Raw genomic sequence first — 14,134 nt, 5'->3', positions numbered from 1 at the left:
CACTGGAATTTTGTATGGAAGCCTCCTATCCTAAAATGTTATATTTAATTATGGTTATTGCCTTGTATTTTTGTGTTTAAATTTTTGGGAATTCTCACTTGTGTAATTTTCAGACTTCAACTCTTTTTATGATGCAGATGGAAACCTGTATGCACATAAATGCTGCCATGTTTCTGCAAACTGGCCAGAGCTGCTGGTGGTGTATGGCTGGTATCAGCAGCATTCGCACTGATGAATATGTATGTGATGTAGAGACCTTGGATACAGGGGACAGGTTGTCAAAATTGTATTCAAAGCAGCATGCATGCAAAAGACCAGGAGAAAACATGCAGCAATAAACACTATAGCTAGCTGTAACTGTTTCAAATTTGGTTTGTAGTGATGCCATGATGATTTTTTTGGCCTTTTCTTTTATACCCCTTTTATACCTTTTTACTTCTGTATTCTTAGTGTTTTTGCCTACATTCTTGGACTTGTTTGTTCAGCTAGGAGACTCAGCATTTTAGAAGCTTCGTAGTTAGGGATCAGAATGCCCCAGACCCCAAGGTCCTCTCCAGAACACATTTTGTAAACTCAGATAGAACCATCCAGGGGAAGGTTCCTTGTGGAGGGGGGCTCACTCAAGCCTCTAATTGGGGAATTTTTGATAGATATGCTAATTAGTAAAACCTATAATGTTATACCAGGTCTTTTAGAGGTGTGCATTGTGGTGTGCATTGAGGTGCATTCCACCTGGATGTAGTGCACCTAAGGATCCTTAAAATAAATACCAAGGTAAAATCCTTTTTCTAACCATGTTTGACTCTTGATTTTAAGACCAGGAAAAGGCATCAGTAGCACTTCCAATTAATAAAACCATTTCTTGCCAACTGCCACGTAAATTCCACCTCATCTGTACCATTTCATGCATACAGACCGAATGTACGGGAGTTCTGTTTTGCACTGAGTTACAGGACTGAACAGAAGCCAAGGCAGGAAGTGATTATGGCTAAGGAGCTGATTGAAAATGTGTGATGCTGTGGAGGAAATATCACACAATAGAACCTCAGTTAGTTGGGAAACAGATTTAAAAACCAGCGCATTAGGATGTAAACAGTCAATAGGACTGAGGCAAGCCTTTCCCCTAACAATCAGATCATTAGCAGTAGGAGCGTGCAGAATGATTTCCATGATTAAACTGCACGTGCAAAATCCGTGAACGTGTGTGCTCATCAATGCTGAACGGAAGCAGCCTTCTTGATTTTGCCATGTTTCTTTCTACGCGTTGTCCTAACTCATCCTGGATACAGGAGTCAGGTGTAAGCACAGCTTAAATCTAGGAAGTGCAAATGGTCAAGGACTTTGAAAAGACAAGCTTAGGATTATTCTGTGTAACTCTAATAAGGTAGGATCACTCCCTGGATTTGCACTTCTGATTTTCAAGACAGCTTCCCTGAAAAGTCATTGGCTCACATTAAATTAAAATTGTCAGGATCTGAGTGGAAAAAGTCTCTGATAAGAAATGGAACAGAGCGATTGTTATAATTTAAGTGATGATCATTATGTGGGTGAAGGGGACAGCTTCCTGCTTTGTCTAGAGACTAGTTTAACTTCTTGCATCTTTTGTAATATCTATCAAGTAATTTTGAGTTTTATGCTGTAACTTCTATTTCACCATTTTATGGAAGTCCAGCCAATGCAGTAAGCAGTAAGAGAGACAAACATTGATATGTTTGTATGTATCCATTTTATTTGTGGATAAGACATGGACAATGCTTTACAACCACACTGCATGTGTCAATAGTTTTGAGTTTGATTCTAATTATGCTTTTTCTGAGTTTCAACAGCAAAGTGCAGATGTCAGCAGAATGGCCCTTAGCTAAAAGGGAATTACCAGGCTACCCTACTGTTAATGCCCCTCTTTAACACACAAGTGTACCCAAGCAGTGCCCTCCATCATCTTGGGCCTTTAAGCAGCTGAGCATTAGTTATGAAAGTACTGAAAGTACTGAAGTTTCTATGCTCTCTGCCATGGGCCACCTGAGCCTTAGTAAATTAATGAAGCGAGAAACTTCTACGATGACAAAGCTTCTACTACAGGATCCAAAAAGGCCTAATCAGTGAAGATAATCTAAACATAGAGAAGTACAGGTGAGTTACAAAAGCCAGTGAGCAATCTCTTTTCTGTACACTTCTGGTACATATTTTTATCTGTTTGTTCCTGACTGCATGCCCAGAACATCAACACATCTTGTCTTCTGTGTTCAAGTTGGTTTTTCTCACAGTGACTTAGGTCCAGATGGCAAAATGAAGCTGCAGGATTTTGTTTAGAAATAAGGTTGGAAAGCAATACAGTCATTTAGGAGAGGAGAGTAAATTCAGCCCATGTTTAAAGTAACTGCTTCTTTGCCCAATAAACTATGTGTAAAAATTAAACCCTCACCCCCAAATATGTTGTTTTCATAATGGAAGAAGGCTTGGCTCCATTGTGGATACCAAGAAATTAAACAGGTTTTAAAACCCAGCTTTTCAAAATATTGGTGCATTCCCAGGCTACAGCCCTGCAACTCATGAAAATTAGAGGACAGCTTAAAACAATTTGAGTAAATACAAAGGCATTTTGTTGATTAGGTTGGTTGAAGACTTGTATGGAAAAGGGAGCTGAAATGTGACCATGTCATTCAGAATTTCATGGTAAATAATTTCTGCTGTGGCTACCTAGCTGCTGTGAAAGGACTGTTAGCTTTGTACTGTGTTACTTTTGCCTTGATGTGCTAAAACTATGTAAGCATGATTCCATTTCATGAAAAGCCATTCCAGAGGAGCATTTGAGTTGGATGGTAACTGTCTATCCGTTCTTGCAAAATGTAATGTAGTTGTATGCACAGGATTTTGGTAATACAACTGGAGATAAAAGGTGACTTTTCTCTAAGGCTGGGACAGTAGGCACTTCAGTGGCAAGAAGGGGACTGACAGCAGTCTTCACATAGGCCTCACAAGTGTTTATAAATGTGAAAGAGGCATGTTTTGTTTACAAAGATGCCTAGAGCTCCATTTCACATAGAGGTGCTGCTATAGATGTCTGGTAATAGGCCTCTGAGGTGGGAGCAGATTTTTTACTCTGTTTCTACAGTTAAAAAGAAATTATGAGAAGATAAAACCTGAAAATTGTCCTTGTCACTTGCAATACACAGCTGTGCTCATAGTACTTCGCATGGTCCAAATTATCTTAAATAAAGCATGGAGTGTGCTCCCTGCTTGTGTAAGTCACTTTGTGCCTATAGCAGTGATTAAGTAAAAGTAATGATTAATGATTAATAACTCATCATAGGCAAGAAGTAGTAGAATAGTCAGCTATTACAGTAACTTCAGCTGAAGTACTGCTTAGGCTTAGGGGAGTTTCAGGGTAAAGAGTAACCCTGTGTAATGTCATGCAGCATGGTAGCAGCACCACTTTCAGGGTGTTGTTTTCAACAAACACCAAGAATCAGCCATCCACTTTTGAGAATAAGTTTTCCACTGCTGAACAAGAAAACAAACAAATCATCTTTCAAGTTAATGAACTGACTAGACTTTGTCTTATTGATATGCTAGATGTTAACACTGGCTTTCAGGGAAAAGGGAACTTGCAGCTTGTTTGGTTTTATTAACAGGTGGCTTATCTCTATATCCAGGTAAGGGTGGTGAGATGTGCCTCTAAGGTAAAGAGAAGATGAAAACAGTTCATCCGTATGCTGACAGGATACCAGAGTTATATTCCCTCTGCAAAACATTAATGAGGCAGTTGGAACTGCAGAGGTCAGTGAATTATAAGCAGATCCTGGATATTTCAGAGGCCAAGGTTCACTGAGTGGGTATGTGAGGGTTCTGGTAGCACTACTCAAACAGCCTTTAATCAATTGTTCAAGCCACTATTCTGCTAATAAATAACAATGAAAAACTAATTATGTTTTGTGGCCACAATTCAGTGCAGCATTTTGAAGACTCGAAAACCCAGACAACTTCTTGTATCATTTATTGTGAGGAAAAAGCAACTGGTATAATGAGATTTCCTGAAAAAGATTATATATTCTGTACAACTGAATTATGAAATCTAGTAATTGTCTGCTACTGACCTGAAAGGGTTTCTAAAATACCTTAGCAAGGAAATTAAGAAACACAGTTGCTGTCAGTTCGGAAAGCAATCAGGAAGTTCCAAAAATTAAATGTGACTGTTACAATGTAAGCCAAAGCAAGCCTTGCTAAAGTAAAGACACGTGCACCGCTCTCCCTATGTCCACTGAATTACTCACAATCATAGAAGCATGGCATTATTTCCCCTTTACAAACCTGTGCCAACTCCTCCCCATCACATTTTTGTCCCTAACATCTTCAAAAATGGCATTCCAGGAGAATGTACTCCATCACCTACCCAGGCAGTGAGATGAGGCTGACTGGCCTGTAGTTCCCCAGCTCCTCTGTCTTGCCCTTCTCGAAGACCAGGCAGGTATTTCCTATCTTCCAGGCCCAGCAGCCTCCCCTGACTGCCTTAGCCCCTCTGAGGTCACCAAGTGTCCTCACTGGGACACTGGAGATAGACTTCAAGAGGAGGAGTGGAGTTCTCCTTCGCCACACACCCCAGCTGCCAATGCTGACTTCCTGTTCTTCCGCTCCACCAGCCAACCGACAGCACGCAGCCGGCTACAAACACGCTTTAAAACACATCCCTGTTTGTCCCAATCACAACAGAAAGGGAAGGCCCAGAGGTTCTGCACTTGCTTTCTGGGTGGAGAGATGCTACAAAATCCCAAAGCAGGCTGGAGATATTTCCTAACGCTTTTTTTTCTTTGTGGGTTACAGCTGGGTCAGCTCCCCACAGGCTCAAAACCTGTGGGTTTTCCCATCTTTCATGGCTACCAGAAGCTCACTCGCTGCCTTTGCCTTCTGCACAGACCACAAGGAGGATTGCTCTAAAATGCAGGAAGAGTCTGGGAACCGATAACTAGCGACAGCTGAGCTTGAGCCCACGATTTTGACATGACTGTGCTTCAAGTCCCCTGCAGGAAAGGGACACATTTGCCTGGCCTCTGGCTGTTAAGATCTGCTTATTAAAATTCTTCGAGAGATACCTCTGCCCGAATACAGGTACAAGCAAGACCATATGCCAACATTATTAGTACAGATTTTTATTTAACAGGAAATGTGAGGTAGAGAGATAGGAAAAAGACAAGCGGAGGTAGGGAAAGAAGGGAGAGACTGAGAAACTGGATAAACATCAGAAATATCACCACCCCATATGTTCCAATAATGGCCTGTTGGTGGTTGCAGTCCTGTTGCTGTGATGGTTGCAGACTGTATCCATCAAGTGGGGAGGAAAGAGTCCACAAAACACCAGGTCCATGGAGTTTATATTATGCTGAGTCTAGGTGGAAACGCCCCCTATAATTCCCCTGGATGATGTATTACCGGATCATGGGACATTCCATCAGTCATTGACATCTTCTAAAATGTTGCAGCTGTCTCTTACCCAGTATAGTTCAATCAATCATGGCCCATCAGCCGAGAGGAATACCTTGATCCTGTGGTACTTCAGAGGGGAGTTTTTCACAGCTGAGTCACTATATAAGAGAAGACATGGGCAGGGTAAGGACTATCCCACTTTGCAGGATTTGCCTCTTACCAGCCTCTTCCCTTATCTGGAACCTGGTTGGCAGCCTCAGGTGTGCACACCCACCTGCACCAGGGAGGCCACTCTGTGCATCACTAGCCAAGCACCCAGCCGATTGTTTGAGCCAGTCCAGTCTCTTGCAGCAGTTACTGCAAATGGTCGAGTGTCTGAGTCATTCATCAGCACCAGGCCAGTCTCTCACAGGGGGACAGGCAAGGTGCATCTGTGAGCAGAGGAGAGCTCTGGAGAGTTCTATGAGCAGGGAAGGGGTGGAAAGCAATGTCAAGAAGGGGAACAATAAAACAAGGCCATGTCCTAGGATTGCAAAGTTTATTAAATATCAAGTTCAATTAAATACAGTGTAATAGCTTCACAAAAATGTATTCATATAAAGAGTGTCACAGCAGCCTTTAATGCTTTTCTCACTACCTGTTAACTCAAGTCCTTGAAATAGTGGGTAAAACCCTAAAATTCTTTCAGTCTTGATTAATCTCAGAACAATCATTCTCACTTTTCCAGAACTGGGACTTTGTTCTATACTGGTGTTCCATGCTGGTGACTTTTGCCGATGGGAACTGACAACTCACATGTTAATTAAAAACTGCTAACTCCCTGAAATAAGTGAAACTGCTTATATGGTTGCTATCAATTTTCCACCACATCTGGGCTACTGACACCATATCATCAGCTGCTAGCAGCAACAAAGAGATTGGCTATCCTATCCCACAAGTTCTGGAGAGTACTGAGAAAGTTGATAATGTTCCTTTCTTCCCCCCTCCCACTGGAAGTGTTTTCAGGTGTACCACAGGTGTTGATGCAAGAGCTGCAAAAGTCTGAAGCTGCAGCAATTTTTAATACAGAAATCAATACAATAAGAGGTACTGAGTTTGAATATCCCTCATGATATTCAAGTGTATTGTGACAGTGACCGATCATGAGGCCAGGTTGCCCATGGAGGCTTTGGAGTCTCCATTCTTGAAGGAATTCAAAAGCTAATACAGAGCTGGGAAACTAGCTAAAGGTGGTCCTCCTGGAGCAGGAGAGCTGGAACAAATAGCCTCCAGAGGTCCCTTCCAACCTCACTCATTCTGTGATACAAAATAAACATACCAAGAAGACCATGAAACAAGTCTTGGCACTACCATACAGAGTCATTTTAAATCTACATTGCATAAAATGACAACAATGTAAAGTGCCCTTTTCTCCAGCTTGAACACCACTATAAGTTAATTAGCAGAAATTAGCCACTGCATCAGGACTGAAGCACTGGGCTCAAAGCACATGAAATGATGTCCTAAGCACTGAAGTAACACTGAAGAACTTAGAAACATTTTGAGTGAAAGGGTTAAACAGAACAAAGGGAATGCTTTTGTTAAAACACAGAACGTGAGTGGAGCAACATAATGAATCTACTGTAATAGGAAACATTTCTGACAGTTTTGTCAAGCTCAAGAATCCAGATCAGTCAATCTCCTGGTCAGAAAAAATGGATGTGGTTCTTACCATGAGTGCAAAAGAAGCCAGCTATGCAGAAAAAACCCCAACAAATGAGTGCATTGTGCTTGACATCCATTTAATAGACTTAGAGTTTATATTCAGACTGCAGTGAACACGTTTTCACATCTGAACCAGGGAAAAGGGAAACTATAGATGCTCTGTAAAAACAAAGTATGTCCAGAGCCTTTCCATAGCATTTCTGTCAAATAATGTAATTTTTGGTTAAAACATCACGGTATTCCTCTATTGCTCTGCTAAGGGGATCCTGGTCCACATGAAGGTGTTTTGAAGATCCAGCACATCCAGTTTCAAGTTCAGAAGTGGCTGGGGGGAAAAGGAGACAAGATTCCTTATGTTACTTTTACAGCAGACAGGGAGAAATAAGGCACTATAAGAACATTTTACTGACACGATAGTCTGCAATCCTGAACAAGACTTTAAAATTTCCAAGGACACATAACAAGGGAAAATCTGGGCACAAAGGAAGAAACACATTTTGTGCACATTTGCTTATCAGTCAACAGCATTTCTAAAGTCAGCGACAGACATTCCGGAGGCTACACACCAAACATCTTCCAGGACTCTCCACACATGACTCCAGTGGCCCTTAACAGTGCTTCTTAACATAGCCCCTGCAGAGCTCTTCAAGCTGAAGTCTTTGCTTTCCTTGAACATTGAAAGCAGTGCTCTATTGGATCACTACTCCTACATAGCTGCAGTCCCTGCAAAGCAGTGACTCTGGAGGACCAACTATCATGAAACAGGTGGATTTCCTCTTTGGACGCCTGGCCTCAAATTATAGAGCGCATTTTATGCTCCGTGTTGCAAGCATTGAACTCGTGCTTGCCTAAACACTACTGAACAATCTCTTCCTAAAGAAAGGCTGTCTTTGGTCCCTGATCATGTTCTTCTTACTTATTCAAAACAAGACTGCAGCACTTAAGCTACAAAGACAAGCCATGCATCATAGCAGGAAAAATTAAGATCTAACAGCAGAGAATGTGTTTGGTATGGTTTAGTACTGAATGCAGTTCATGTACAGGGAAGAAGGCATGGCTGAAGTCTATAAAGATCTCTAAAAATCTGGGGGCTTCTTTGATGTTTTTGCTGGAGATGAGCTCTAGCGAAGGGCAACTTCATCTTAAGCCAAGTGTTTCTGTGTGGGGCAGTGGGTGAATTTTCTTTTTGCTTGTTTTTTTCTAGGCAAGTGCATAACATTCTATGCAATATTTTGGGAAGCAGGAATTTTTCCCACTCAAGTCTAAACTAGAATGCTAGCAGAACAAAATCTCAGTGCCTTGCAGAGGAAGTTGAAAATAATGGCTTGAAAGCTGTCGACACTTACAAACAGTCACCTTTTTCCTTAAGAACATTCCTAATGTAATCACACATTACCTTCTTTGAGTTCCTTAGTGATTTTTTCATCCAGTTCCTGTTGTACCTAGAATTATACATGAAATATACAGTTAAGATATAATATGACCCAAATGTTACTGCTAAAACTCCTGAAACATTCTTACACCCCACAGAAAATGTGATAAAACCTAAAAATAGCATCCCAAAGGGAGATGATGGTCTGTGATGGCCAAGAAGATGCCAAAGGCCTTGGACCACATGAGCTATGTGGAAAGGCTGAGAGAGCTGTGACTGTTTCTCTCCTGGAGCAGACAAAGCTCAGGCGACCTTGTCTGTGTGTATTAACTACCTGATGGGTGGAGTAAAGGAGATGGAGCCAAGCTCTTCCCAGTGGTGCCAAAAGAACAAATGCCCCCAAGCCTCAAGGTTTTTTGAGGTGTGGACAGGCAGCAGTAAAATCCTGAGGAGAAGAGAAGCCCTAGAACATGAAATGAGAGGTAGGGAGTAGAAGGAAGCAGGAAATCTCAAGCCTAGACCGAAAGACAACCTAAAGCAGGACTAATCCTAAGCAAGCACCTTCCCTGGTTTATGAAGCCTTCACAATGACCAGAAGGTCCGCAGGACCTTCCGCAACACGTGCAGATGAATGAAGAGAAGAAAAAGGTCTTGTTTGCCTCTTATTTATTCCAGTAACCTTTTTGTGATTCTCATCCCCACCCAAGGAAGAAGAAATAGGTGGAAATACAGCCACCACATGGATTTCTCTGAAAAGGAATGAAAAGGCCTTTGAATGAAAATACACCTTTGAGGACTCTGACAGTGTCTCCACTGCTCTCCTGCCCCCCAGCCCTCTGGAGAAGGCATCACAGCCTAAACCTCCTCAGCAGGTACCTCTCAGTGCTTAGCTCTTCAGGCAGTACCATCCTGGGTCACTTGCAGCAGTCACCATCTCAGTAATTCTGTTTCACGAAGTGATGTTGGCTTAGTACTTACCCACACAGCTTCTTGAGCACAGAGTAAGTTGGATCCTCTAAGACTCCATGAGATGATACTCAGAGTCTAGGAACTCGACTTCAGAGCAGTACTGCCACTCCACACACAACTGCTGTTGCTACCCAGAACTTTCTGACTGTCAGAACAGGCAAGGGGGTGCCATCTTACACAAGCTGAACTACCACAGAAACCGTGACTTCACAAATGCATAAAGCACAGAAGTACTCAGCAGCAGTCACTCTTTCACTCACCAGATTTAGGCCAATGTGAATGCATCAGTTTGAATCAAAACCTAACAGCATAAATAGACAAACCACTTCCAGTAGCACCCAAGGTTAAACAGTACGGGCTACAAACCTTGTCATGTATCTGGCTGCAGAGAAGAGAGAGATGAATTTTGATTAAGGAGCTGAAGAAGAAAGAAAAACAGCCTTAAGTTTAAAGGTCTTCAGGGAGACACAAGAACATGGCCTACACGTGCATGAGGCAAGGGAAAAAAGCTTACAACAGAAAGACCCCTAAAATACAAGAGGGCAATTGGAAAATGAAACCAGAAAAGGAACAGAAATTGAGAGAGAGCGTAGGGAGCCGACATTCCCTTTCTCACATTATGTAGGGAAACTGGTTTCATAAATCCACCCATTCACACTGGTTGCAGGCAGCAGAGTTCACTATTCTCTTCTGTGTCAAGACATACATTTGCAGCAGCCTTTGGCACAGCTGTTAGGATTGAAGCTTGACAGTTTGTAAATATAATAACTGGCCTTGAGACCCTAAATCTTCTTGCAACACTTGCAGCAGACAGACATTCCCTGCCTTGGGCTACGCACTAAGGCCCCAGCTTCCAAATTCTGGTACACAGACCACTAACAGTACTTCCTATTTATGAGTTGAAGAGGGAAGACAGGTTTTAAGACTTTCCTGAATACATTGAGGTACTTGAGGCTACAGGCGATGCTGTGACAATTAGTCTCAGTTCCCTAACTGGTGATTTCAGAAAGATGGATCACAACAGAATGTGTGGCTCAGTTTAGTAAGAGGGAGGATAAATTCACAGCAGGAAATCTGAGTCCCAGACAACAGCCTTCTGCTTTAATTGAGAGAAATCTGGCATGCTGAGATTTCCAGCTTTCTCTTGAAGAGTACCTGGTTGAAATGGTAAGATATAGGTAAGTTTTCTGTGGATATAGCAGTTGCTTGACTCACCCTTATTCTAGGAAGAAGACTTCAGAGTTTGATACAGTATTAAAGTTCAAAGGGAATCCCCAAGAAGACAAACTGTGTATAGTGAGAGTGAATTATCCTCTGCTCCTCTGATGACAACAAACCAGAAGTCTCCATAGGTTGTAATCGAGAGCAGAGAGAACGTCAGGGGACTAAGTCTTACCAACAAAACTGCACTAGGAAGGAAAAATGTTGGTATAGAAGAAAGCCCCAAATGAAGAAGCAAATCCCCTCTGGACATCCGTAATCGAGGACTGGGAAAATGTCATACATAACTGTTCAACAACTTCCTTGACAGTATGCTCAAAGCTGTGAGACACACATGCTCTGGACAGAAACTCTATGGGTGCTACTGAAGTCAGGACACTGAGTGGGAAGAGTATCACCATTCTCAGATCTAATGCAGACTTGTCTTGGAATCAGCTCAAATATTTTTCACAAGGGGGTTTGGAAGCATTTTTCACAAAACATTGAAGAAGCCTATATAGCAATTTGAACTATACATTTATTAGAGGCTGTATAAAACAATGAACCATGAAATAGCCTGGAGAGATATTTAATTTCTGTAATACACTTAATGGAAGGCAGTAAACCCCTGAAGGTGTCTGTCTTGATACTGACAAAACTTGAGATTCACAGAGAGTTCCAATGTCTTTGGAAAATGAAAATGGAAAGTACTGCCTGAAAACTGTTGCTGTCATGCAGTTTTAAGAATCAGTAAGTATTCCCACTTTCCTTCCCTTCACTGTTTTCCTCATTCTTCTCCAAAAAAGGCACAACTGTGAAGCCTTTCATTTTAACCTAAGGCAGCTTTTTTGCCTAGAAGAGGAACCGTTTCCTCTTTTGCCTTTTTCTTAACATCTTGCTCCCATCTCTCTGCCCTTTCTTTCCCTCTCTTGTTCTGTGCTCCCTACCCCTCCTGGTCTCCTCTTTATTTCCATTTCCAGTGGGTCCCTGAATTTTCCTTCCTTTCTAGTGCTTGCATGCAGAATAGCCCCTGCAGATGCTACAGTACTAATGACATTAAGAGTTCTCCCAGTAATGCCTGTCCACCTCTCTGCTCTCAAAAGAGTGTTCACAGCTACATCGAGAAGTTCATCTCTGTAACTGCCACAGCTGTGCATTTCCTACGCTGCTTTGGTCCCTTTTGTTCTCTTGACTTTCTTTTCTTAAAACAGGTGCTGTATGTAGACACATGGTTTAAATGGGTTCTTTCCAGCAAGAGGGGACCACCAAACTGAGATGGACTGAAAAGTGAACAAATACTTCTCATATTTCCTTGACAACAAAATACAATGACTCAACAGAGAAGCTTGGCCATGCCTTAATCCCACGTTAAGTGGGTCTCCCACTGATTACAACTATTGGTGTGGGGTTTTCACATCTCATGGTATAAGGTTCAGCATTCTGTGAGGGATGTGCTATAACGCTGATGGCTAATTACAGGGCATACTTGGACCAGAGGTATTGCAGAGGCTGCAGCACTGCTGCAAAATCAGAAAGCTGTGAAGACTTGCTAAGGAGTAGGTGATTTTACTGTTTCATGAAATAACACATGGCAGGAACTACAAGAACAAATGTCTCCTATGTGTAGTATGTGTCCTGCACTGAAATATAAAGAGCAAAGTTATGCCATCCCAGTCATATCATCCTATTTTGAAGCATCCTTTTTTTTTTTTTTTTTTTTGTTGGTATCAACATACTAGAGCAAGTTCTGTGAAGAAACTGCTGGAGTCAAGATCAAGGAAGAAGAAAAAATGTGTCTCAGAGATGCCTGATTGGATTTGTCACTCAACGTGATGTTAGCCATTTTAAACAGCAGGTTAGCAAAACCATACATTGGAATTTCATGCTGAGCTGAGCTGGGAACTCTCTATGCACCAGTATTCCTTGTCACAGTTTCTCTTGTAAAAGAATGTCATGACACAGGTCATTGCTTTGACTTAAATACTTTATGGCCTTTGACCCTCTTGAAAATTTTTACAACCCTGATGACCAGAAGTCTTCAGCCTTACAACACACAGCTGTGCACTGCTCTGAGGATTAGCAGTTGCTTTGGCCTATTAGACAAGACGGCACGGAACAATAAATGGATTCTAACTTCAGACTAAAAAGGAGAACCTTGCATACAGCTACTCTTCAGCAGCAGTTGAGAACAGTATTTCAAACTGCTTACCTTGGCCACAAAGGCTGCAACCCTGTTTCTTGAGGATAATGTGTTCTCACTTTGCCTTAGGAAGCTTCCTCCTAGACTGAGACTTCTGTTCAGTCCCAAATTGTTGCCAAGATGTCCAAGTGCAGTTGAATACAGAACTGGAGCTGCAGCCAGACCTCCGCTAACAATGCTGCTTGTGATTAAAGATTTGCTTTTATGGCGCTCCCGGAGGAGCTTACTGTTGGCTTCTTCAAGTCTCTCATTAGCTCTGAAACATTTGGAAGCACACAAACGGTTACCTTTGGTAGTAGGACTTGCCCAAAGTTACCCTCCAGGTCTTCACTATTATTTGACTTCTGAGATTAAGAGCCTCCCAAAATAGCGTATCATTTGACCTGAGCTTGTTTGGAGGGCCTGTTTCTAAGAAGTCACACAAGGTGCAAGGAGCAGCGAGTGTTACCCATGCTTAGGACTGCTCAGCATGAGGGCCTCAAAGCCTTCTGTGAAAGCCATGTGTTTACACAGCTTCTTCTGGAAGGTACATCACATCCCTAACGAGTCTGGGCTGGCCCCCCCTTCCCAAGGAAAGCTCAAAGCTCAGAGCCTTGTGAGCCTTTTGGCTTCTGCTAAAACAGAAGCCAAAAAATATAATTTCTATTTTTTTTTCACAGAACAGAAATCTGTTCTCTGAAAGGTCTACCCTCATTCAGTAAAGGATATGAAATTAATTTTTTCTGTTCTACAGAGGATGAGATTATAGAGACTGGCAAAAAAAGCTGCCAGTTAAAACAGCATCGACTCGAAAAGTATCCTGTTAATGCCATGAGCAGTGGTGTTTCTGCTGAAACATTAAAGAGAAATGAAGGCCTGCTGAACGGGAAGGGTCTTAAAGATACTTTTCCCCATAAACATGCCATCATAGGCTTTCACACATAATGCCGGCCAGGTGCAGAAGAGAAGTAACAAGAAATATGCATGAGGAAGAAAGAGTCTCTTATTAGCAGTCCAAAAAAAGCACAGACTTACCTTTCCAGTTTCTTTGCTAGGCATCGTCTAGTTTTCACTTCCTCCAGATACAGCTCCTTGTACTTTTCCACTTCTGCCTGTGCACATTCTTTTGGAAAAGAACTCTCTTGTTGGGCATTTTTTAGCTTGTCCAATTCACATTCAAGATCTCTAATTCTGTCTTTTAGCTGGTTTCTCAGTGAAGCATGATGACTGGCTCTTATGTGTTCTAGTCTGTCCTGGGAGGCTGCCTGTGCCTGAAGGAGATAGTGCACCTT

The 14,134-nt window shown here is 42.1% G+C and overlaps 1 protein-coding gene across 6 annotated transcripts in view; it reads right to left on the bottom strand.

The window, feature by feature from the left end:
* Positions 1-5,143: 5,143 nt before the first annotated feature.
* The window catches only part of ANKRD26 (ankyrin repeat domain containing 26), a 52,527-nt gene continuing 43,536 nt past the window's right edge, over positions 5,144-14,134 (bottom strand). For all 6 annotated transcript variants that reach the window (XM_068996774.1, XM_068996790.1, XM_068996796.1 and 3 more), the window contains 4 exons: positions 13,878-14,113; positions 12,873-13,119; positions 8,519-8,564; positions 5,144-7,447 (listed from right to left, as the gene is read on the bottom strand). In XM_068996774.1, coding sequence (XP_068852875.1) covers positions 7,326-7,447; positions 8,519-8,564; positions 12,873-13,119; positions 13,878-14,113 — 651 coding nt within the window. In that variant the 3' untranslated portion in view covers positions 5,144-7,325. The remainder of the gene's footprint in view (positions 7,448-8,518; positions 8,565-12,872; positions 13,120-13,877; positions 14,114-14,134) is intronic.

Source organism: Aphelocoma coerulescens, chromosome 1A, assembly GCF_041296385.1.
Source record: "Aphelocoma coerulescens isolate FSJ_1873_10779 chromosome 1A, UR_Acoe_1.0, whole genome shotgun sequence".
NCBI lineage: Eukaryota > Metazoa > Chordata > Aves > Passeriformes > Corvidae > Aphelocoma > Aphelocoma coerulescens.
This window is presented reverse-complemented; position numbering and strand designations above follow the sequence as displayed.